General features: G+C 43.1%; 1 protein-coding gene across 8 annotated transcripts in view; it reads left to right on the top strand.

The window, feature by feature from the left end:
- FNDC3A (fibronectin type III domain containing 3A) overlaps positions 1-24,458 on the top strand; it is a 240,211-nt gene that overhangs the window by 48,425 nt on the left and 167,328 nt on the right. For all 8 annotated transcript variants that reach the window (XM_033947816.1, XM_033947812.1, XM_033947815.1 and 5 more), the window contains 2 exons: positions 2,543-2,619; positions 14,177-14,411. In XM_033947816.1, coding sequence (XP_033803707.1) covers positions 2,560-2,619; positions 14,177-14,411 — 295 coding nt within the window. In that variant the 5' untranslated portion in view covers positions 2,543-2,559. The remainder of the gene's footprint in view (positions 1-2,542; positions 2,620-14,176; positions 14,412-24,458) is intronic.

Here is a 24,458-nt window from a genome sequence, read left to right as displayed (position 1 = left end):
TGAGCCCTCTCTATACCCATCTTAATATTAAACCAGGAGGGAAACCAGCATTAAACAGGTTAGGGTAAGAATGTGGAGGAGGTTGGCGACCACGCTGCTATTCCATTTCTCTGTGCTACCAGAAGTCGTACTTATATTTTTATTGTTTCTATTTTAATATAGTAGGTAAGATTAAGATACAAACATTTATAATTGTGGCTTGTGTTGTGTTACTTGACTTACTCCTGAAAGAACAGTAAGTTTAACAAGCAGAAATGGAAAGCTAAAATTAGATTGTCACTTATTATTCAGATTAGAGTATTGAAAGAGCTTAAAATTAATCTTAAAACTCCAAGGTTTTGTGTAAGAGTGGTGTGACTATTTTTAGAATCCAGGACTATTGATTTACTGGAGTGTCAGTATTAGAAGGTTGTGCTGCGTCAGTGCTGTACTCTTATTGTTTCAACTAATGTGGCATTTAGATTTGATTCTTGTCCATGTTTGCGTCAGTGATGCATGTCATTGGCTGTGTGATGTCAGTGTGTGGGTGTTCAGTTATAGAGATATAGTTAACATAATATGCTAACGTAAATCCTAAGCACAGTTTCTTCTGGGAATAACAAAGAATGATTCATCACTGTTTGTTAGACTGATGCTTAGTTGAGCCTTATTCATGAATTGTACCATATACACAGACTAATGTTAGAGATATTTCAGCATTCTAAGCAGAATACTGAAAAACTGGTTGGTTTAAGAATTGGTATTTACATTTTTTTGTAGTGTGACTGAAATGCAGTATGAACTATAAAAATATATTTCACCCATTGGACATGGCAACATCTAGCTCCTTCCTACAAACTACCAAAATCTTGATTGTGACCGCTACTCTGATATTGGAGGTTGTTTTGTGACTTGTACTGCATTTGGCTTGGGACAGCCTTATGGCAATGCTATAGGAGCTGGACAGTTGCTATACAGTTTCAAGTTATCTTATCCTATGCTTCTCCTTGCTGTAATGCAGTGGTCTCAAACTCAAACCCTTTGCAGGGCCACATTTTGGATTTGTAGGTACTTGGAGGGCCTCAGAAAAAATAGTTAATGTCTTATTAAAGAAATGACAATTTGGCATGAGGTAAAACTCTTCATAGTTTATAAATCTTTCCTTTTGGCTAAGTCTTAATAATAATATTGTAATTTAGAGCTAAAGAGACATATGATCAAGAAACTGTTTTATTTTACTTTTGTGATTATGATAAACATACTGAGGACCTCAAAATAGTACCTGGTGGGCCGCATGTGGCCCCTGGGCCACGAGTTTGAGACCACTGCTGTAATGTATATCTATGCTGTAAAATATTCCTTAGATTCCTTTTTTCTGCTCCTTTCAGTTCTCATTATTCCATTTTGTAAGTCACCTTCAACCTATGTAGGCATAGCGCGACCCATAAATCCCTGATTAGATTAAATTAGAATAGGTGTGTCATTCTAGACAAACGGGATGTACAAAAGCAGTCCCAGGAATCTAGAGTGGGCTGACTGTGCATGCCCGCAACACAGAGGAATCAAAAGCAGAGTCCTCTCTTGCCGCAACATCCACCCTGTAAAATTTTGCAAATGTGTGTAGAGTGGACCAAGTTGCCACTCTACAAATCTCCTCTGGAGAAACTACCTTAGCTGCCACCCAAAACGAAGCTACATTTCTAGTCAAATGTGCCATAATCGAACCAGGGGACTGTATCTCACAGCTAATGTAGGCTGACAAAATGGTGTTTTTTAAATATATATACTGTTTGTTCAAGGAAACAGAGCAGGAACAAACATAACAGGTACAAACTTTTCTATTATGTACAACGCAATTATTCTTTGAGCATGACCATACAAGAAGTGCTAAATAATCCAGGCCTTGGCTCTTAAGGCCCAGATTCAACAAACAGAGCAGTAACCCCTCAGCCAACTCCCTTTCTCCCTCCCTTCAGGGGATAAAATTTGGCAACAAAGGTACTGCTGGCTTCTGCAATCTGTTCAAAATTTGACTCTTCACTGTGGGGGAAAGCCTAGCCAGGTAAGAGGACAAATACTGACTAAAAGACTTTGCTTCGGCTCCTAGAGAAATGAGCCGACATGGATTCCCATGTCATAAGGTTTCCAAAGAATTCCCAATACATTGCTGTGGGTTAAACAGTTGCAATAGTTGCAGTGTGTGTATACACTGATTCACTAACATAGTGATTAAGGAATAAAATGTTTCAAAATTCCCCCATCTCCTTTTCTGATAAGAAACAAAAAGCACAGACATTCAAATATTTATATATATGTGCGTACATGTGTTTGTGTGCACACAAGAATTCCATGAGATAAGTTCTGCATGTTTTTCACACGTTTCATACTTAAGAATCTGATTTTTTTTTTCTTCAATGTTCTCACTGCAAATACTTGTTTGACATGTTAATGTTTCTAAAAATATTTTTGTTTGTATTTTGCAATTCAGAATATACTTTAAACTTTTGGTAGACTTCTATCAAGTACTGTGCTTATTTAAAAATCATCTCTGTAATCCATTTAGGTCCTGCTCAGGTTCCCATGATGTCCCCAAATGGTTCAGTGCCTCCAATATATGTGCCTCCTGGATATGCCCCACAGGTATGCTCATACATTGAATATTGTGAGAGTTTTATATGTTAATGGCATTGTGATTAATAATAATAACACTCTATTCCTGGACAAGTGGGTAGTCAATTCCATCTTGCGAGATCTCTTGTAGAAAGCTTCATTTACATATTTTTGACCCTTCCCTCTTACCTCAAGACTGCCCTCTGACTTCCAGTTGGTATAGAAGCAGTCATACTTGTATAGGACACAGAAAGGGGAGGGGTATGAGGATATTCCCCGAGAAACAAGTCTAATCTGCTCATATCATAAAAATGCATAACAATCATGAACTAGTAAAACAGGTTGCAGAAAAGTGATAAACCATAAAATCAGAACAACTGGGAGGCATAGCCTGCACTAATAGAATGGAACACATTAGCTAACCCCACCCCCCAGAACAAAGTACAAGTTTCAAGTTTATTAAAATTGAATATACTGCCTTATCAAAATTCAAAGCAGTTGTACAAAATTAAAAAATAGCCAACCAATGAGGGAGCCACTAAACAAAATAAGACATAATACAGCAAACCCACTGACATTTCAACTTACTGGTACAAAAGGAAGTGGGGAGGAGCTACAATATTTGGAGAGAAAGGAACAAAAACAGGTAAAAACAAAAGGGGGGGGGCCAAAATGAAAGCTTAGCCAAAGGCTGAATGACTGAAAAGTTAAGACATCCTTAAAAGGACGATTATGGGTCAATATGATCAGATGTTAATCTTAGAAAGGCTGGTTATTGAACCAAAGGTCCAACTTATTTATTTATTCAATTTTCTATACTGTTCTCCCAAGGGAGCTCAGAACGGTTTACATTAATTTATTCAGGTACTCAAGCATTTTTCCCTGTCTGTCCCGGTGGGCTCACAATCTACCTAATGTACCTGGGAGCAATGGGGGGATTAAGTGACTTGCCCAGGGTCACAAGGAGTAGTGTAGGTTTGAACTCACAACCCCAGGGTGCTGAGGCTGTAGCTTTAACCATTGCGCCACAAACTCCCCTTACCAGTATTTATTAAAGCAGACAATCAGTGAATCAACATCTCCCAGGGCAGGTTCTAAGAATAGAGTGTGGATTTATAAGAAAGAAGATTAGCCTAGGTAAGAACCTATTCTTGTACAATCCCGCTTTATTCTGGGAACAGTGGGTTACTTCTGTCTATCTGCCAGGACTTTGTGGGAAGCCTCAAATTTCAGAGACTTAAACTCCATCCCTTCTTACCTCCTTTAGTAATCAGTTTTCCTTCCAACAAGCCAGACTGTAGAAGCTTGTCTTTTTGCTCGTTTTATTTCATGTAATTTCAGTCTTTGCGTTTGCAGTTTTTGCCCTCTTACTGCAGAGGTTCCCTGCGGGAACACATCTAACTGTGGGAGATTGCAGACCTTTAGTAAAGTTTGCTTCTGAAGGGTTCACTGCTTGTCTGTACACCCTTTGGACAATCTGCACATCAGATCAGGGCTCACTCCAAGTTTGTCTGCTAGTGGGTTGAGCGCAGGCTACATGGTTCCAAGGAGGTGCACCCAAGATCGGAGCCAGACTGCATTCCTCTACCAGGAGTTTGCGCAGTGTGTCCAAGAGTGGTGGTGGAGATACCTGGCTGTGGAGGTCAGACCGGTGGGGCAATCAGAAGACTCAAAGTCCAGCTTTCCAGCTCTTTAAGGCAGAGGATCTCCCTCTGAGCTGTTTTAGCTCTGTGTGCAGTGTTTCCCATTCAGCACACGTACCTATGCTGACAACCTGAATCAGCGATACGGAGGTGGGGTGGTGTCTTAAAACGAGTTTTTGGGTGGTTTCCCTGCATGCCCTACCCACCCCCTCTAAAATCGCCGGTTTTGAAGGCTCCCTGTATTTTTCCTGGACTATTTTTAGTGAAAATCAGCACCTGTGACAGCCATCTTGGATATTTCCTGATTTGATTTTAAAGTTATTTTTCATACTTGCCAACTTCGTTTTTGCAAGAAAACCACACAGGTGGCCATCCCAGGGCAGGATGTGATGGATTCATGCCTTATTTGCGTGAATGGCTGTTGCCTTTAATGTGCAGCCGTGTTCCATGTGCGCTGTGGCCCGTGAGGGGTGCGAAGCTTGCCCAGATCCGATGCCTTCAGCTTCCGAAGAATGTCTTCTTCGTGCCTTCTGCCCTGACTCCCACGAAAATGGTATCGGGCCCTGGGGAATGCGCAGACGACGCTACAGCGAAATGCACATGTGTCTCGGGAGACAAACCTCATAAATTCTTCAAACATTCCATTCCTGGACTGCAGGGGTTGGTTCCCACCGTGTAGGATGAGTTTTCCCCTGATTTTATTAATATGATGTTCCGGGCATAATTTGCTAACAAATCTCTGCCTGTCTCCCTTCCGCTGAACTCCGTGCCGGTCACAGGGACCCCTGCTTCTTTGGACCAAGGTCTTTTGCCTCCCCTCGGGGGTGCTGGCAGATAAGCTGGTAGTGCCTGCAGTAGCGCCAGATATGCTTTCCATACCTCTGCTTTTGCAGGGGGGCACTGTGGCTGCCGCAAATGTGGCAGATATGGTGGATCTCCAGGATCCGGATCAGTGCAGAGCCCTGGAAATGTGGGAGAATACCACTGTTTGCAGATTTTTCAAACATGTGCATCTTGTGGATTTGATATCTGAATCTCTCCAGGAATTAAAGCTGCAGTCTGAGTAGCCTGTCACTGCAGAATGTTTTGTCATGAGTGACTAGAGGCCGCAATCTATCTCTTTTCCTGATCATCCTGACCTAGTTCGGATTCTTACAGATATTTGGGAGACACCTGAGGGTCCCTTGAAATGTTATTGCACCATGTCTCAGCTTTATCCCATGGCAGATGCCTTTAACAAGTGCTTTGCTTCCCCAAAGGTGGATTCCTCGGTGGTGCAGGTCACCAAGCGCATTTCTGTCCCCAGTGACAGGGAAGTAGTCTTGAAAAATGTTCAGGATCAATGTGTGGATTTCATCCTAAAGCGTCTTTTTGATTTGGTGGCTGCTGGCATTAAGGTGGCATTGTCATCTTTGGTGGCCTGGGCATGCTATTCCAAGCTCTTCCATGATCCTGACACTGGTTCTCCATGACTTGGATTTCCCACTCTTGGGTGTGCACTATATGAATGATGCCCTGTCTTTCTCCAAAGGACAACTGTTTCAACAGACTTGGGAACCTTTTTGGGATTCTATGTCACATGTTGCACAAAGCAGAGTCTTAAACTTTCTTTAATCCTAGCCTGTGGTCATTACCTTGTTCCTATTGGGAAGGTGTTTGGTGGTCCCTGAGGAATGGGTTGGGGGGGTTGGTTTGGGTTAGACAGATATTGAAACTATGAAAATGTTGGCTTGGAACCTGGGGCTGTACCTAACTGTTCTGTCTTGTTCTATTACTGAATGCTGTGGTCAACCTTTGTTTGTTATTACTGCTGTTGAAATATCCCATTTCCAATAAATACAGCAGCACTAGAAAAGGTTCAAAGAAGAGTGACCAAGATGATAAAGGGGATGGAATGCCTCTCGTATGAGGAAAGACTAAAGAGGTTTAGGGCTCTTCTGCTTGTAAAAGAAAACAGCTGAGGGGAATTATGATTGAAGTCTACAAAATCCTGCGTGGTGTAGAATGGGTACAAGTGGATCAATTTTTTACTGCATCAAGATTTACAAAGACTAGGGGACACTCGATGAAGTTACAGAATAATAATTTTAAAACTAGGGCTCTGGAGTTGGTAGATAAATTCTTCGATTCCTCAGTTTCTGATACCCACGACTCCGACTCCAGTACCCAAAATTGTCTCCGACTCCTCGACTTCGACTCCACAGCCCTGTTTAAAACCAATAGGAGGAAATATTTTTTCACTCGGAGAATTGTTAAGCTCTGAAATGCTTTGCCAGAGGATGTGGTAAGAGCGGTTAATGCAGTTACCATATTTGCCGGCGTATAAGACGACTGGGCGTATAAGACGACCCCCCAACTTTTACAGTTAAAATATAGAGTTTGTTATATACTCGCCATATAAGACTACCCCTTCTTCCGCACACCTTCTGCACAACAAATAAAACTTAAAAGAACATCAGAATTTATTTCAACAATTTTAATTAATTCACTAAAGCTGAATAGAACAATAAACCCATGGGAGCTGCCATGCTATTTGTTTTCTAAACTGTTAACCAAACTGAAACTGTCAATGATGGAAGGAAGATAACACATAGAGGGAGAGAGCAAGTGCCGGGCAAGTCCCTAGCAAGTTTGCTGGCATGACAGTTTCCCTTTAAAAGCCTTCAAAAGCCTCCTGTTCGCCCCCGCAACTTCCTTAAGGGCTAGACTCCACACACGGCCTCATGTGCGAGAGACGTAGTAAAGAGAAAAGGGGTGGGGCCAGAGCGCCGCTGCTTCCCGCTGCGCAGGATGAAGGAGATGGCACCCTTGTCACACTGATGTCCCGCCATGGCCCCGCTGATGTCCCGGAATGTTTACTAGTACCGTAAGCACCGTAAGGAGGTAAGGAAGGAGATGTTAGGGCATGTAAAGTAAGGGCATGTAAACAGTAGAGAGTTGCGCGGGGACAGAAATCCCACCCGTCCCCACCCGTCCCCGCCAAAGTCCCACCCGTCCCCGTGAGGAATCCCACCCGTCCCCACCTGTCCCCGTGAGGATTCCCTCCGTCCCCACCCGTCCCCGCGAGGAATCCCCTCCGTCCCCGCCCGTCCCTATAAACTTCAGAAATAGTTATTTCATTTAATTATGCTACTGAATTAAAGGCTCTGGTAGAAACCCATTTACAAATAAGCAAAAAGACTTTATTAATTTGAAAATATTAATTGGGAAGAATACATACTTTGCAAATGGGTTTCTACCAGAGCCTCTAATGTTTATAAATTTTTATCAACACAACTAATATACTACTTTATCCTGAAGCAAAATAAAAAAAAATAAATATAATTCTTTTCCTACCTTTGTTGCCTGGTTTCTGCTTTCCTCATGTTCTCATTCAATTCCTTCCATCCACTGTCTCTCTTCCTTCTGCATCTTCCATTTGCTCTGTTACTGTGCCTCTCCCTTTCTTCCCCCTTCCAAATTGGTCTGGCACCCATCTTCTTCTCTCCGCTCCCCCCATAGTCTGGCATTTGTCTTCTTCCCTGCCAGCGTCTTCTCCCTACTCTCTCTTCCCCATTTCCTTTCAGCGTCCTTCTCCCCCCATCTTCCCCATGTCCTGTCAGCGTCCTTCTCCCCCCTCTGTCTTCCACATGTGCTTTCAGTGTCCTTCTCCCCCCTCTGCTTCCCCATGTCCTTTCAGCGTCCTTCTCCCTCTCTGTCTTCCCCATGGCCTTTTAGCGTCCTTCTTCACCCCCCCCCCGTCTACCCCATGTCCTTTCAGCGTCCTTCTCCACCCCTTTGTCTTCCCCATGTGCTTTCAGCATCCTTCTCCCCCCTCTGTCTTCCACAAGTGCTTTCAGAGTCCTTCCCCCCGCCCTTCCCATGGCCTTTCAGCGTCCTTCTCCACCCCTTTGTATTCCCCATGTGCTTTCAGCGTCCTTCTCCCTCCTCTGTCTTCAAGTGCTTTCAGAGTCCTTCCCCCTCCCTCCCGTCTTCCCCATGGCCTTTCAGCGTCCTTCTCCCCACTCCTTCTCTACCGCCCCGGGTGCAGCACAGCTGGCCAGGTCCCCTTACTTTTGTGGCACTTCCCCGACCGACTGACAACAGCCCCGGTCCGACAAACCTCCCTGCCCTTAACTGCGAATCTAAATTACCTTATTACAGCTGCTGTAAGAAGATAATTTAGATTCGCGGCTACAGGGCAGGGAGGATTGTCGGACCGGGGCTGTTGTCGGTCGGTCGGGGAAGTGCCACAAAAGTAAGGGGACCTGGCCGGCTGTGCTGCAACCGGGGCGGGGTGTGGCGGGGCGGACCGCCCCCTCCCTTGGTAGCCACTCGAACCGCAAGGCTACTCTCCTCCTTACCTGCACTGCCTGCAGCACAGAGCCAAACGGAAGTCTTCCTGACGTCAGCGCTGACGTCGGAAGGAGGGAGGGCTTTGTTTAAGCCCTCCCTCCCCTCCGACGTCAGCGCTGACGTCGGGAAGACTTCCGTTCGGCTCTGTGCTGCAAGCAGAGAAGGTAGGGAGAAGAGCCGCGCGACTGAGTACATCCAGCCCCGCAGGAACCCCGCGACCCTAGGGGCGTCCCCACGGGATCCCCGTGACCCAAAGGGGGAACCCGCGGGATTCCCGTCGTCCCCGTTCCCGTGCAGCTCTCTAGTAAACAGTACCCGACGTATAAGACGACCCCCGACTTTGGGGAGGATTTTAAGGTACTGAAAAGTCGTCTTATACGCCGGCAAATACGGTAGTTTTAAAAAAAGGTTTGGACAATTTCCTGGAAGAAAAGTCCATAGTCTGCAGTTGAGACAGACATGGGGGAAGTCACTGCTTGGCCTGGATTGGTATGGAATGCTGCTACTATTTGGGTTTTTGCAGGTACTTGTGACTTGGATTGGCATCTGTGAAGACGAGATACTGGGCTGACCCAGTAAGGCTATTTTGTTCGTAATTAGTTTTTTGATCTGGTCACTCTTATAAGAGCCTCTTTTCAGTATCCGATCTACTGTTTCTGCCTAGATTTTTTTAGGAACAATTTTTTTTTTTGATTCGTCTGCTGCTCTGAGCTCAGCTTCTGTTTCACAGCCTCCATACACATTGGTTTTGTTAAATCCTTATCATCCACTCCCGCTAAGGACAGTTATATACCTCTTATTAGTCTTCTGTCTAATTTCCTTCCTTTACTCTCCGCCAACTCATATCAGATAATATATCTGATTTTGAGGCGAGGCACTAAACATTTCTTTTTCCTTGGAGGCCAACTCTCCCTCCATCCCTTTCAGTTAAGCTAGGGTGTCCCATCTATGAGAATATGCTGCCTGCTTTAAAACTCAGTTACTTACTGTAGCAGATGTTATCCAGGGACAGCAGGCACCCCACCTACCCCTCCTAGTTGGCTTCTTCACTTGGGCATTGAACTGACAACCTCGCGAGCCAGCGTTGGGTGGGAAGGCACTCTCGCATGCGTGGTGCGGACAGTCTCAAAGCTTTCTAAAGCTTAAAGTGACAGTACACTTTAGCACTGACCGTACTGGGCTCTGTGGATGGCGTCACCCATCTGTGAGAATATCTGCCTGCTGTCCCCAGATAACAGCTGTTACGGTAAGTAACTGTTCTTTATCAACAATAACTAGTCATTCCAAAAAGTTGGCACCAGTTCGCTGAAAATGCTGCAAAATCAATTTGGAAGTGTGCATTTAATGTTGTTTCTCATCAGCATTCAAACATTTGGGTGCCCATTTGGCTGACAGCTTCTGCATACCTAGTTGCTCGTGGATTATACACTCAATGATCTCCCTAGCTATCTGTGGTGTCTTAGGAGTTAATACTGTTTGAAACCTCCCAGATCTCTTTGCATCTTCAATCTTGAAACTCCCCCCTGAAAGTTTGCACACTACTTCTTCACTGTGGAGTATGATAAGCATTTGTTACTTAATGTTTGCATCATACATTCATGGATTTCCTTTGGAGTTTTCTTCTTTAAGAAAAGGAGCTTCATGACGACTTGAAGTTCCACACTTGAAAATGCCACACTTTTTATTGACATGGTTCAATTAATGATCTGAAACAATGTCAAAACATAGCATTATGATTCTGCAAATTGGCACTTTGCAAAATAAAATAATATTCTCTTCAGCTACAGTGGCAAAATAATGTTCAGAATTTTGGAATTGGGTTAGACTGAGAACTTTTCTTTTTTTAATTTTTATTTATAAACTTAGTACATACAGCAACACAAAAAACAGCAAACTCACAATACAGTGACCAAAACAGCTAAATACCAAATATCTTCACATAAAAGCAAATTGTGAATCCATAACCTCATTTCCCCTCCCAAACAACCCCACCCCCACCCCTCCTCACAGACCAAACCTTAAATTCCAGAATATATACAGAGACTCTCAGGCAGTACTAGAAATAAAAAAGAAAAAAGGGGGGAGTTAAAATCAACCCCATTCAGTCCGCCTCTCTCAGCAACAATCTTCCTTGAATCTAATGGGTTACAGGATCCGAGGCAACATGGCTTTACAAAAGGTAAATCGTGCCAAACGAACCTGATTGAATTTTTTGATTGGGCGACCAGAGAGCTGGATCGAGGACATATGCTAGATGTAATTTACTTGGATTTCAGCAAAGCCTTTGATACAGTTCCTCATAGGAGGCTGTTGAACAAACTTGAAGGGCTGAAGTTAGGACCCAAAGTGGTGAACTGGGTCAGAAACTGGCTGTCGGACAGACGCCAGAGGGTGGTGGTTAATGGAAGTCGCTCGAAGGAAGGAAAGGTGACTAGTGGAGTCCCTCAGGGTTCGGTGCTGGGGCCAATCCTGTTCAATATGTATGTGAGTGACATTGCTGAAGGGTTAGAAGGAAAAGTGTGCCTTTTTGCAGATGATACCAAGATTTGTAACAGAGTAGACACCGAAGAGGGAGTGGAAAATATGAAAAAGGATCTGCAAAAGTTAGAGGAATGGTCTAATGCCTGGCAACTAAAATTCAATGCAAAGAAATGCAGAGTAATGCATTTGGGGATTAATAATAGGAAGGAACCGTATATGCTGGGAGGAGAGAAGCTGATATGCACGGATAGGGAGAGGGACCTTGGGGTGATAGTGTCCGAAGATCTAAAGGTGAAAAAACAGTGTGACAAGGCAGTGGCTGCTGCCAGAAGGATGCTGGGCTGTATAAAGAGAGGCGTAGTCAGTAGAAGGAAGAAGGTGTTGATGCCCCTGTACAGGTCATTGGTGAGGCCCCACTTGGAGTATCTTGTTCAGTTTTGGAGACCGTATCTGGCGAAAGACGTAAGAAGACTTGAGGCGGTCCAGAGGAGGGCGACGAAAATGATAGGAGGCTTGCGCCAGAAGACGTATGAGGAGAGACTGGAAGCCCTGAATATGTATACCCTAGAGGAAAGGAGAGACAGGGGAGATATGATTCAGACGTTCAAATACTTGAAGGGTATTAACGTAGAACAAAATCTTTTCCAGAGAAAGGAAAATGGTAAAACCAGAGGACATAATTTGAGGTTGAGGGGTGGTAGATTCAGGGGCAATGTTAGGAAATTCTACTTTACGGAGAGGGTAGTGGATGCCTGGAATGCGCTCCCGAGAGAGGTGGTGGAGAGTACAACTGTGACTGAGTTCAAAGAAGCGTGGGATGAACACAGAAGATTTAGAATCAGAAAATAATATTAAATATTGAACTAGGCCAGTTACTGGGCAGACTTGCAAGGTCTGTGTCTGTGTATGGCCGTTTGGTGGAGGATGGGCAGGGGAGGGCTTCAATAGCTGGGAGGGTGTAGATGGGCTGGAGTAAGTCTTAACAGAGATTTTGGCAGTTGGAACCCAAGCACAGTACCGGGCAAAGCTTTGGATTCTTGCCCAGAAATAGCTAAGAAGAAAAATTTAAAAAATTAAATTAAATGAAAAAAATTTTTTTTAATTGAATCAGGTTGGGCAGACTGGATGGACCATTCGGGTCTTTATCTGCCGTCATCTACTATGTTACTATGTAATCACCTTCAGATAATCTCCAACCGGGCGTCTTCCAGGTCAGGTAAGCAGCCCACAACTTAAAATGAATGGGCATAGTATGGTGACGGAGAGCCGTCAACTTGGGCATAAGATGTAAATAGTCCAAGCAATTACAGACTCTTCGCATATCTGGCAAGTCGTTATGCTTTCAACAAGCAACAAGCTTAAGACATGCCGCCGTAAACAGGTATATAGCAAATCTGCATTCTGATTTAGTAAAGCCCAGAACTGGAGCATTTAACAAGCAAAAGGTCATCAACAGTGGACAATGCTTGTGTACTATAGTGACCAGCAGCTTGTCAACTTCTTGCCAATAGAAAATAACAGCAGGACAACACCACCACACATGACTGAAGTCATCCCTCTGCCCACATCCACGCCAACAAAGCCCAGAATCAGTATTGTAAATCTGATATAATTTAACTGGAATATAATACCACCGGTAATATATTTTATAACCATTCTCAATGAAAGCAGAGGACACAGAAGTAGTAAACAAACATTTATACAGATATTGCCAGGATGATTGGGGAAGAGATACCCTAGGTCAGCCTCCCAATGGGTTTTTAAGGATCAGCCAGGGGGGATAAGAGCCAATAAAGCCTGGTATAATTGAGAAATAGCCCCCACCTGTGCCCACACAAAGAGCCCTTTCCTGCTTTGTATTGCTCAAGCAAAGATCCCAAAAAGCATATTTAAGTAGGGAAGAGTGCAATTGAGTATAGTAGAATGAATCCGCAGCTAACAACCCAAACTCATCCTGCAAATGATCAAAAGAGCTCAACTGCATCTCCAACCATACTTGCAACATAGTACAGAAGCCCGCATGAGTCCAAAGCTTGCAAAAAGGTTCAGCGCCAGGAATCAAACATATAGGCATCTGACGGAAATACAGCTGATCTAAAAACATTTGTCGCCATACTTGATATCAATTCCGCAAAGTGCTTTTCAAATAAGGATTAGAATCATGAGTGTAATACCCTTAATATACCCGTAGGCGCGTAGGGCAATTTCCATAACAAAATAGTAGGCAAACATTGCAGTTATGTTTTTATGTTAGATGCTCCATAACCATAATGATATTTGAGGGCAAATAGAAAATTAAAGGCAATTGTTAAGTTGCATGATAACCGGAACAGAACTAGCGAAATGCAACATATGTACTGGTATATTGCCTGTTGGATAGTCAGTCCACACAGTGTAGCGCTCGGCCTTTTGTCATGGAACATGCCTTCCTCAGGTGTCCAGTTAGATGCTATGTTCTCAGAAAAAAATTGTGGACTAAAAACAATGAATAACTCTCCAAAAGACTGAGTGCGAGAAGACCTTTTTTGGCATCACTCTGCTCGCACTCAGTCTTTTGGAGAGTTGTTCATTGTTTTTAGTCCACAATTGTTTTCTGAGAACATAGCATCCAACTGGACCCCTGAGGAAGGCGTGTTCACCAAAACACGGACCGTGTAGGGTCTGGAAGGACTACACATGTGGACTATTATATTTGTATTTATTTGTGTTTTTTGGAAGAAGGAATAAATCATCTTTTTAGAACATCATCATCCACAGTTTTCTGTTTTTAGCGTTTGGATTGTTTTCACTGTTGAACATTGGGTCTTCAATTTTTTGTTTCTCGCTGTTTTCTATAACTCACAAATGGTTGCACTCAAGGCAGGTGCAACTATGTGTATTCACTTTGCAGGTGTGTGCATACCTCTGTGTATTTACTTTAACTCCATCCAAAAGCTGTTCCAGGAACACCTGTGCACAGCCTACATAAAACTATACTTGCTCTTGTTGGCAGGTGTATTTGTATACTTATATACACACATGCAGTTTTAGAATAGCCAATTATTGTGTGTAAAAACATGTTTTACATATGGGAAATACGTCTTTACGCCTTATGTTTGTCTGATTTTTCTCTCATTTGGATTATGCAGGTCATTGAAGATAATGGGGTCCGTCGAGTTGTTGTGGTTCCGCAGCCTCCAGAATTCCACCCAAGTAATCAAACAGTTATGCATCGACCACCTCCTCCCCTACCTGGCTTCATTCCTCTTCCTACCATGATGCCCCCACCTCCACGCCATGTATATTCATCAGTGACTGGTGCTGGAGATATGGCAAACCAGTATACATCACAGTATCATACTTCACAGGTATATGGAGATCTGGGTAAGTAACTGGTGAAATTTTCTAGTCATTCAAAAGAAACTTTCAAATCCAAAGACGTTTTAATGTTAAATGACACCTAGAGTATTACACGTGTTTCTAGTATTTAAGTAAGTGCTTTCAGGAGGACTTCTAGACTATGCTCAAAGACAAGCTTTCTGGACTACTGCTTAAGCATCTGCACAGGCTTACAGGGTGCTTTTGCCAGCCTTAACCCAGCCTGAGGATACATCAGAGCATCGGTCACAAAAAAGATCACAGTCTTTGGTTCTGTATCAACTGTTGGGAGCAGCACAAACCTGACTGATGTGTGCATGGTCATCAGCAGAGGAGCTCTTTTCTGGGTTAGATGATAGACCCCTGCCTCGGTGCTCATCCATGCAGAGCCACCACTCTCTTCCTTGTACTTCCCAAGAGTACTTTGAAGAGTCAGATTCCACGTTTCCTGAGAAATGGCACAAGATCCACAAGACCTCCTGAGAGCCTTTAAGTCTCCTCCAGAAAACATTTCATTTCCTGGTATTGTCCAACACAATATCCTTTAAATTTGAAATGAAGGAAGAACTTCGTTTGGAGCGTTTTGAACTATTGGATTGACTCCCATCCTAGAATCAAAAACTGAGAAGCTCTATTTTCCATGCAAGTTGCCCGAAGGAAAATTTTATACTATGTACAGAATACAAAAATATTCTGGATCTGACAAAATACAATTACCACATTTGTTGGTTATAGAATTTGCATAAAAATGTGCTCACGATTGAACATCCCATTCATCTGCTCCTGCAGGAAGAGCTGCTAGAACACTGAACACCTTTAATAGGCAAATAATCTAAGTTTCTTTGCTACTCACCACATATTGGTCTACCAGCTTTATTCCACACTCTTCTAAAAGTCTGTGATACAGAGCATACTCTCTTTTACAGACTTTCTCCCTCAGGAAAAGACTTCTGAGTTTGAGACTCCTTAAACCATTTCTAGTGTCATAAGTACTTCACAAGAGGAGCCTTTGAGCCATCCCATATCTCTGCACTGGGTATACCCATGTGTTGTCTGTCCTGGTTCATGCTTTCAGAGCCTAAAGTACAAGAGCATCTAGCCGATGTCCCTTGTCAAGGAGACAACTTGTTCAGAACAGAGTTGAAGTAGCCAATCTTATCAAAAGCATACAGACACTATTAGGACTCTCTCTACGCCACAGCCACAGCCTTCATCTAGGAAATTTTCAGGGGGTCCAAGATGCTCGTATTACTCTTCTACACATCATTATATGTCCACTTCCCATTCAACACAGAGAACCTTCACCCATGTCCAAGGCAATAGTGGGGACAGAAATTATAGGCCTTCATTCAGCCTAATCAACAACCCAGCTTTTGACTCCTTCATAGAGAACATTGCCACCGTGCAGTTGTCAGTGCTGGACAACCATGCAGTTGGGGGCTGGCTGCCCTTCAAGAGAGTTGGCCCCTGATAATCTTTGACCATTGGGTTCTTCAGGTTATTCAGCAGGGTTGCACTCTGCATTGGAAAAGGAGGTGTATCAAACATCCACCGATAGTTTCATTTCAACTTTTTCCAAATGATGGTACTTTGCCAAGAGCTCTCAGCCCTACTTCAGCAGAATGCCATAGAACCTCTGCTGGAGAGAGGTTGAGGGTTCTATTCCAGGTACTTTCTTATACCAAAAAAAGATGTGGGAAGTTTGACCGATTCTCATCTTACAGAATCTGACCAAATATATTTTCAAGGAAAAGAATTTTCCTGGGATCCCTTCTTCCCTTGGCTTTGCTCTCTTGGCTCTCTCATATCTTTATTCTACGGTCTTACAGGAACTTTCTATGCTTCTGCTTCAGAATTCTGCATTCTCAGTGCAAAGTCTTGCCAGTAGGTTTGGCATCTGTTCCTCATGTATTAACAAATGCCCATATTCTATAAATGACGCCTTAACTTAGGCACCTAAGCTAAGTTGAAAACACAGTTTAAAAGTGGACTTAAAAGAAAATTCAAAGCACCTACTGGTGCGTAAAAAAATGGCAACGGAATTGCACCTCTGTAGGTGCTTTATGGTGCCTAATGCCACTATAGGTGTGGCTAATGCCGGAAGTGGCACTGGGTGCCATAAAGAACCTATGGAGGTGCGATTCACATTAAAGGTAGGTGCCGGAAATGTAGGTCTTGAAAACCCTGGCATACATTTTTAGAGCCATGATTCTCTAAATAGCACTGTTGCATGATTGACATTGGTGGTTGCCAATAATGACACCGTTTAGAGAATCTGGGCCAACTTGGTGTTGGTGTTGGTGTTGGTGGTTGAAGATCTGAACAGGTGGGGACATTCATGTCTTCCCATACCTTGACAACTAGTTGATCTAAGTGGCCTTCCAATAAGTGATGCAGACATTCATTCTGTCCACCATTTGCCTCCTGGAGCTCATTGGATTTGTAATCAATTACCACAAATCACATCTTCAACCAGCATTTGGAATTTATAGTAGCCCTTTCTTTTCTACCTCAGCAAAGAGTGAACAATATAATAACTCTATTCAATCAGATTTCCACTCCAGATGAGTATCTGCTCGTCAGTTTCTCTATCTTCTAATCCAGTGTTTCTCAACTCTGTCCTGGAATACCCCTTTGCCAGTTAGGTTTTCAGGATATCCACAATGAATATGCCTGAAAGAAATTTGCATATAATAGAGGCAGTGTACGCAAATCATGTTTATTCATATTCATTGTGAATATCCTGAAAACCTGATTGGCAAAGGGGTACTCAAGGACCGAATTGAAAAACACTGTCCTAAGCCACTTGGCTTCCACTATCAATGTCATACCATTAGCTCAACTACATTTTCAAGTACCTTATTGGACTCTCTCCTCTCAGTAGTCTCAGGCCATGGGACCACTTTCAGATGTAATCCAAGCTACTCAAGGGCTTTGCCAGTCTCTGGAGTGGTAGATGGTTCCACACAACCTGACTCTTCAGCATCCACTATCTCTATCCACATGCTTTCTTGAATTCAGATAGTCTTATCTCCACCAGGAGCTATTCCATGCATCTACCACTCTTTCTGTAAAAAAGTATTTCCTTAGGTTACTCCAGAGCCTATCACCTCTTAACTTCATCATATGCCCTCTCATTCCAGAGTTTCCTTTCAAATGAAAGAGACTCAACTCATGCACATTTACATTATATAGATATTTAAACATCTCTATCATATCTCCCCTCGCCCGCCTTTCCTCCAAGTATACAGATTGAGATTTTAAGTCTGTCCCCATACGCCTTATGATGAAGACCACACACCATTTTAGTAGCCTTCCTCTGGACTGACTCCATCCTTTTTATATCTTTTTGAAAGTGTGGCCTCCAGAGTTGTACAAAATATTCTAAATGTGGTCTTACCAAAGTCTTATACAGGGGCATCAATACCTCTTTTTTCCTACTGGCCATACCTCTCCCTATGCAACTTAGCATCCTTCTTGCTTTCGCAATCACCTTTTCAACCTGTTTGGCCACAAGATCATCACACCCAAGTACCGCTCTTCTGTTGTGCACATAAATTCTTCACCCCCTAAACTGTACCGTTCCCTCGGGTTTTTGTAGCTTAAATGCATGACCTTGCATTTCTTAGCATTAAATTTTTAGCTGCCAAATTTCAGACCATACTTCAAGCTTCACCAGGTCTTTCTTCATGTTATTCACAACATTTGGCGTGTCTACTCTATTGCAGATTTTGGTATCATCCGCAAAGAAGCAAATCTTACCCGACAACCCTTCAGCAATATCATTTATAAAAATGTTTAAAAAGAACAGGCCCAAGAACAGAACCTTGAGGCACACCCAAGCATCCTTCTAGCTTTCGCTGTCGCCTTTTCAACCTGTTTGGCCATCTTAAGATCATCACACCCAAGTCCCACTCTTCTTTCGTGCACAAAAGTTCTTCATCCCCTAAATTGTACTGTTCCCTTGGAGACTTCTTTCATTTCCCCCCCTCCCCCCCCCCCAAAAAAAAAAAAGAAAGTTCTGATCACAGGTGCCTCCATGGTAGGTTAGAGGGCTAAGCTCCACAGTCTCCACACAAGGTTCATAGTCCCAACAAGAGACACAACAACAATCTTCTGGAGCAATCTGGAGTGCCTTCACAATGCCTCAATCAGATAGTTTTTATTCTCATGAACAACCAGTTAGCAATGTATTACCTATACAAGCAATGAGGAATAGGTTCTTACCTCTTCTGTCTGTCAGCAATCCGCTTATGGGCCTGGCTGACCTCTTGAGAAATATTCCTCAAAACAATTTCTCAAGCTGGTAAACAAACTGCTGTGTAGGACAGCTTAAGCAGAATTCTCCAGCCACAAAAATGGTCCCTTAGTATGCCTATGTTTTGTCGGATTTTCCAGCAGTGGAGGACACCAGTAATAAATATCTTGGAGTCTCCTCTAAACAGCAGGCTTCCCTGCTACTTCTCTAAGTTTCTAATTAACTAACCCCAGATCCTTTCCTCCTCTATTGGAGGAAAGATCTTATATAGGTTTCTCCCCTACTACATCTCATTGGGGAACCCTCTTCTAAAGCTAAGATGAGACCAAGGAGGCTTGATCCTAATTGCTCCCTACTAACCACACTAAATTTGGTTCCCTCTGCTGCTGAAAATATAATTTGGCAACAAAAAAGCCCAATACAGGCTGTGTGACTGGTAGGTCGCTCTAGTTGGGCTGTCTCTTCCCCTCACCCTCTTCTCTTGGGTCAGGGGAGACTTGTTCTCTCGGCTGAAAATATAATCACAGAGCTATGGAGGCTAGATCCTTCTCAAACTCTCTTCATGCAGAACGGGCAGTCCCGCCTTCATCCTGACTTCTGCACCCTTGCCCTGATGGCGTAGTTCTTGACGGCATAAATCTAGTCTCTTTGAAACTTATAGAAGCTGTATCCAGAATACTTATAGTTTCTCAAAAACCTTCCACACAGAAATGTTACCATTTTAGATGGATGAGTTTTTCCCCCACTGGTGTATAGCCTGTTGAAATTAGGCTGGAAGACTTGAACAGAGGGGCCAAAAGAAATACCAGAATGGGCTCCCTCTCCTAATATGACTGGGCAAGGGATTCCATTCTGTAAATTCAAATAAAGCAGACATGGAAAGTGTATAATAATCAAATTCATGTTTATTAATGCCTTTCATATCTCGGGAGAGGCATGTATGTATGTTACCCATTTTTTCTTCCTCTCCCATGGAGAAAGCCAAGACAAATATATTTATACTGTATGTGACATCATTGTAATAATTACCATATGTTAGAATACAGTGGCACAGTTGATCACATGACATCCTTCCCAGGAATGCATTACGTAATTGTACATTTAAATCCTAAATTTGCCAGTGTTAATCCCAATTTTAAACCCAGTAGGTGGCAGTGTTTCACCTTTTCCTTATGTACTTTACTTTTTTTTTCCGTATAGCCTTTGTATAACCTTCCCTAAATGTGATGTGCATCCTAATCTATGGAAAGCAGACATCCTTCACGTTTCCTGAATTTTTTTTTTTTTTCTGGAAAACCTATCACGCTTTATTCCATTTCCTGAAAGTTCTTAACACAAGCTTTTTCTTTGTCTTAACTTTGTGCATGTCAGCATGCTTTTCCCTCTCTAACTCTGGGCTATTTTTTCTTTCTGAGAACTTCAGCTTACAAAAATTTAATATTTTTATTCAGTTTGATTCTATCATAGCCAATTTAAAATAACCTTTTACAGACAGTTCCACAATTTACCTGTCTCATGTACCCCAAATAATTTCAAAGTTAATCACCTTGTATCTCTTTTCATGCTTTTATTTTCCAGTTTAAATTATTGATAACAGCTGGGCATGCCCATGGTGTTCACATATCTTCAATAAGCCAGATCATTTAACTCTTTTACGTGCTCTCTTCCTTCTTTTCTGGAATACCTCCTTCATCTTTCTGAACTAAACCAACTCAGTAAGGGTACACCTTGGTTTTAATTAGCCCTTTCCACTCAAGGATTAATAAGCAAATAAGAACATAAGAATTGCCATACAGGGATAGACCAAAGGTCCATCAAGCCTAATATCCTGTTTCCAACAGTGGCCAACTCACATCCCAAGTATCTAGCTAGATAATAAGTAGTAAAACAAATTTTATGCTTCTTATTCTAGGAATAAGCAGTGAATTCCCTCAAGCCATCTCAATAATGGCTTATGGACTTCTTTTTTAGGAAATTATCCAAACCTTTTTTAAACCTCGCTAAGCTAACTGATTTCACCACATTATCCGGCAATGAATTCCAGAGTTTACTTACAAGTTGTGTGAACAGATATTTTCTCCAATTTATTTTAAATCGACTGCTTAGTAGCTTCATCACATACCCCCTAGTCTTAGTATTTTTGAAAAGAGTAAATAAGCAATTCACATTTACCCTTTCCACTCCACTTAGTATTTTATAGACCTCAATCATACCTGAGCTATGTCTTCTCCAAGCTGAAGAGCCCTAGCCGTTTTAGCCTTTCCTCACAGGGAAGTCATCCCTTCCTTTTTATCATTTTCGCCGCCCTTCTCTGTACATAAGAACTGCCATCTCCGGATCAGACCTTCGGTCCATCAAATCCGGCGATCCGTACACACAGAGGCCCAGCCAGGTGTACACCTGGCGTAATTTTAGTCACCCATATCCCTCTATGCCTCTCGTAAGGAGATGTGCATCTAGTTTGTTTTTAAATCCTAGAACGGTGTATTCCGCAATAACCTCTTCTGGGAGAGCATTCCAGGTGTCCACCACTCATTGCGTGAAGCAGAACTTCCTGATATTTGTCCTGGACTTGTCCCCCCTTAGCTTCAGTCCATGTCCTCTTGTCCGTGCCACATTGGACATTGTAAATAATTTTTTTTCCTGCTCTATTTTGTCAATTCCTTTCAGTATTTTGAAAGTCTCAATCATATCCCCTCGAAGTCTCCTTTTCTCAAGGGAGAACAATCCCAGTCTCTTAAGTCGTTCCTCGTATTCCAAGTTCTCCATATCTTTTATTAGCTTCGTTGCTCATCTCTGCACCCTCTCCAGCACCCTCTCCTTCTTTAGGTTGGGAGATCAATGTTGGACACAGTATTCCAAGTGTGGTCTGACCATTGCTCTATAAAGCGGCATTATAACTTTCTCCGATCTACTCGTGATTCCTTTCTTTATCATGCCTAACATTCTATTTGCTTTCTTTGCCGCTGCTGCGCATTGTGCCGATGGTCTCAGGGTCCTATCTATCAGTACACCCAGGTCCTTTTCTTGTTCGCTCTTACCCAGAGTTGCACCTGACATGCTATACTCGTGTTCCTTGTTCTTTCTGCCTAAATGCATTACTTTGCACTTTTCCACATTAAACTTCATCTTCCATTTCTCCGCCCATTTCTCTAACTGACACAAATCACTCTGGAGTTCCTCGCTATCCTTCTGCGATCTGATTGCCCGGCATAACTTTGTGTCGTCTGCAAACTTGATGATCTCACTGGATGTTCCTTCTTCTAGGTCACTGATGAAAATATTAAACAAAATGGGCCCGAGTAGCGAGCCCTGGGGCACACACCGCTAGTCACTTTCTCCCAGTCTGAGAACTTCCCATTTATGCCCACTCTCTGCTTTCTGTTCTCCAGCCATATGCCTATCCATCTTAGTATATCTCCCTCTATTCCATGACTTTGTAGTTTCCTGAGAAGTCTTTCATGTGGAACCTTGTTAAATGCTTTCTGGAAGTCCAAGTATGTTATGTCCACCGGTTCTCCACTATCAATTTGTTCGCAGTCTCAAAAAATTGAAGTAAATTTGTCAAACATGATTTCCCTTTCTTGAAGCTATGTTGACTGGCTCTCATCAGGTCGTGTGTATCCAAGTGTTGGACTATGCTATCTTTAATCAGTGCTTCAACCATCTTTCCAGGGACAGACATAAGACTCACAGGTCTGTAGCTGTCCGATTCTCCTCTTGATCCTTTTTTGAAAATTGGTGTGACATTTGCTATCTTCCAATTGTCTGGTATCTGTTCTAATTGACAGGTTGACAAGTTTTTGCAAAAGCTCTCCGATTTCAACCTTCAGTTCTTTTAAGACTCTCGGGTGAATTCCATCCGGTCCAGGGGATTTGTCGCTTTTAAGATTGTCGATCTGGTAGTATATCTGGTCCAAGTCCACTTCTACTGTGGTGAAGCTGTCCTCTATTACTCCTTTGAACACTTCTTTTCTTTTATGGCTTCCTTCACCTCTCTAGTAAGCCATGCCGGTTCTCCTTTGCCTTTAGTTTTCCTTTCTTTGGAAATCTGCTGAATGTAGATATTTTGTTCTTCCGTGATAGTATTTTTCAGTAGGGACCATGCCTGATCTACCGTTTTAACTTTGTCCATCTTTTTCTTGAGCTGTTGTTTCACCATGGCTCTCATGCTATCAGATCTTCCCTTTTTAAAGTTTAAGGTCGTGGTTAAGGTTTTGGTATGTTTCCCTTTCCTGATGTCAAGTTTAAAGTTGATCATGTTGTGATCGCTCGTCCCCAGCGGGACCGTGACTTCTACTTCCTTTGTCGGGCCCGTAATGCCATTTAGGACCAGGTCCAAGGTGGCGTTTCCTCTCGTCGGCTCTCCCACCATTTGTTCCAGGAAGCAGTCCCCTAGCGCTTCCAGGAACTTGGCCTCCTTGCCACAGTTCGAGGTTCCCAGGTTCCAGTCTATCCCCGGGAAATTGAAATCTCCCATGATTATTACATTACCTGTCTTACATTCTTGTTTAATTTCCTCTATCATTTCTGAGTCTGTCTCCTCCGTCTGTCCTGGGGGTCGATAGTAAAGGCCAATTTTTGTGTCTGTACCATTGTGTCTAGGAATCTTGATCCAGAGGGACTCCAGCTTCTTTGTCCTTTCCGTCGTAACCTCTCTAACAGTTTCTACTCCATCCTGAACATATTGGGCAATACCTCCACCTTTCTGCCCTACTCTATCTCTTCTGTATAGTTTGTATCCCTGTAGTACTGTGTCCCATTTGTTTTCATCATTCCACCATGTTTCTGTTAAGCCAATGATTTCCAGTTCATCATGTCTTGCTATTGTCTCTAATTCTCCCATTTTGTTTCTCAGACTTCTAGCATTCGTATACATACATTTGAGTTCTCTTTGTGTTATCTTCTTGGACTTTCTAAGCTTAGCAGTCTCTACTGTTTCTTTCACGGTATCCTTTTCTGCTCCTACGTTGTCTCCCTTATTTGCTTTGTGGTCATCCCCTCCTGTGTCTGAGTAGTCATCCGTAGTTCCTTCTTCGGGGCATCCTGTCTCCCGGGCCATCGACTGGTGGTCGACTGTCAGCTTTCCCCTGTCCTTTAGTTTAAAGCCTTCTTGATGGCCCTCTTCATGTTGCCTGCCAATACTCTTGCTCCTTCCTTGTTGAGGTGTAGTCCGTCCTTTCTGTAGTATTTGCTTTTTCCCTAGAACGCCGTCCAATTGCGCACAAAGTCAAAGCCTTCCTCTTCGCACCATCGTCTCATCCAGGCGTTGATCGCTTGCAATTCCCCTTGTCTCTTTCCATCCGCTCTTGGTACCGGAAGGATCTCGGAGAAAGCCACTTTCACCTCCCTGATCTTCAGTTTTCTTCCGAGTGAGCAGAGCTGGCCCTTCATCTCTTCGTCCGCTCACATCGTTGGTTCCCACGTGGATAAGCACAGCAGTGTCCTCTCCCCCTGTGCTGTCTATGATCCTGGAGATCCTGTTGGCCACATGCTTCACTCTTGCTCCAGGCAGGCAGGTGACGATTCTGTCCTCTCTCCCTCCTGCGATGGGGCTGTCCACATGATGTATAATGGAGTCTCCTATGATGATCCCCATCTTCTTTATTCGGAGGTTCCTTGGGGGTCGTAAATCCACGTCCATGGTGTAGGGCCAATCTTCTTCCTCCTGCGATACGCTTGAAGTTGTTTTCGGCTCTTTGTGTGGGGGGATGTCTTCATGCGTTCTCCTGGTGTGCAGTCATCCCCTATCTCAGCTTCAATCTCTTCTGAATTTGTAGGGGTGTGTTCTCTCC

The sequence above is a fragment of the Geotrypetes seraphini genome, chromosome 6 (assembly GCF_902459505.1).
Source record: "Geotrypetes seraphini chromosome 6, aGeoSer1.1, whole genome shotgun sequence".
In the NCBI taxonomy this organism is placed as follows: Eukaryota; Metazoa; Chordata; class Amphibia; order Gymnophiona; family Dermophiidae; genus Geotrypetes; species Geotrypetes seraphini.
The sequence above is the reverse complement of the archived record's forward strand: the minus strand, read 5'-3'. Positions and strand labels throughout refer to the sequence as shown.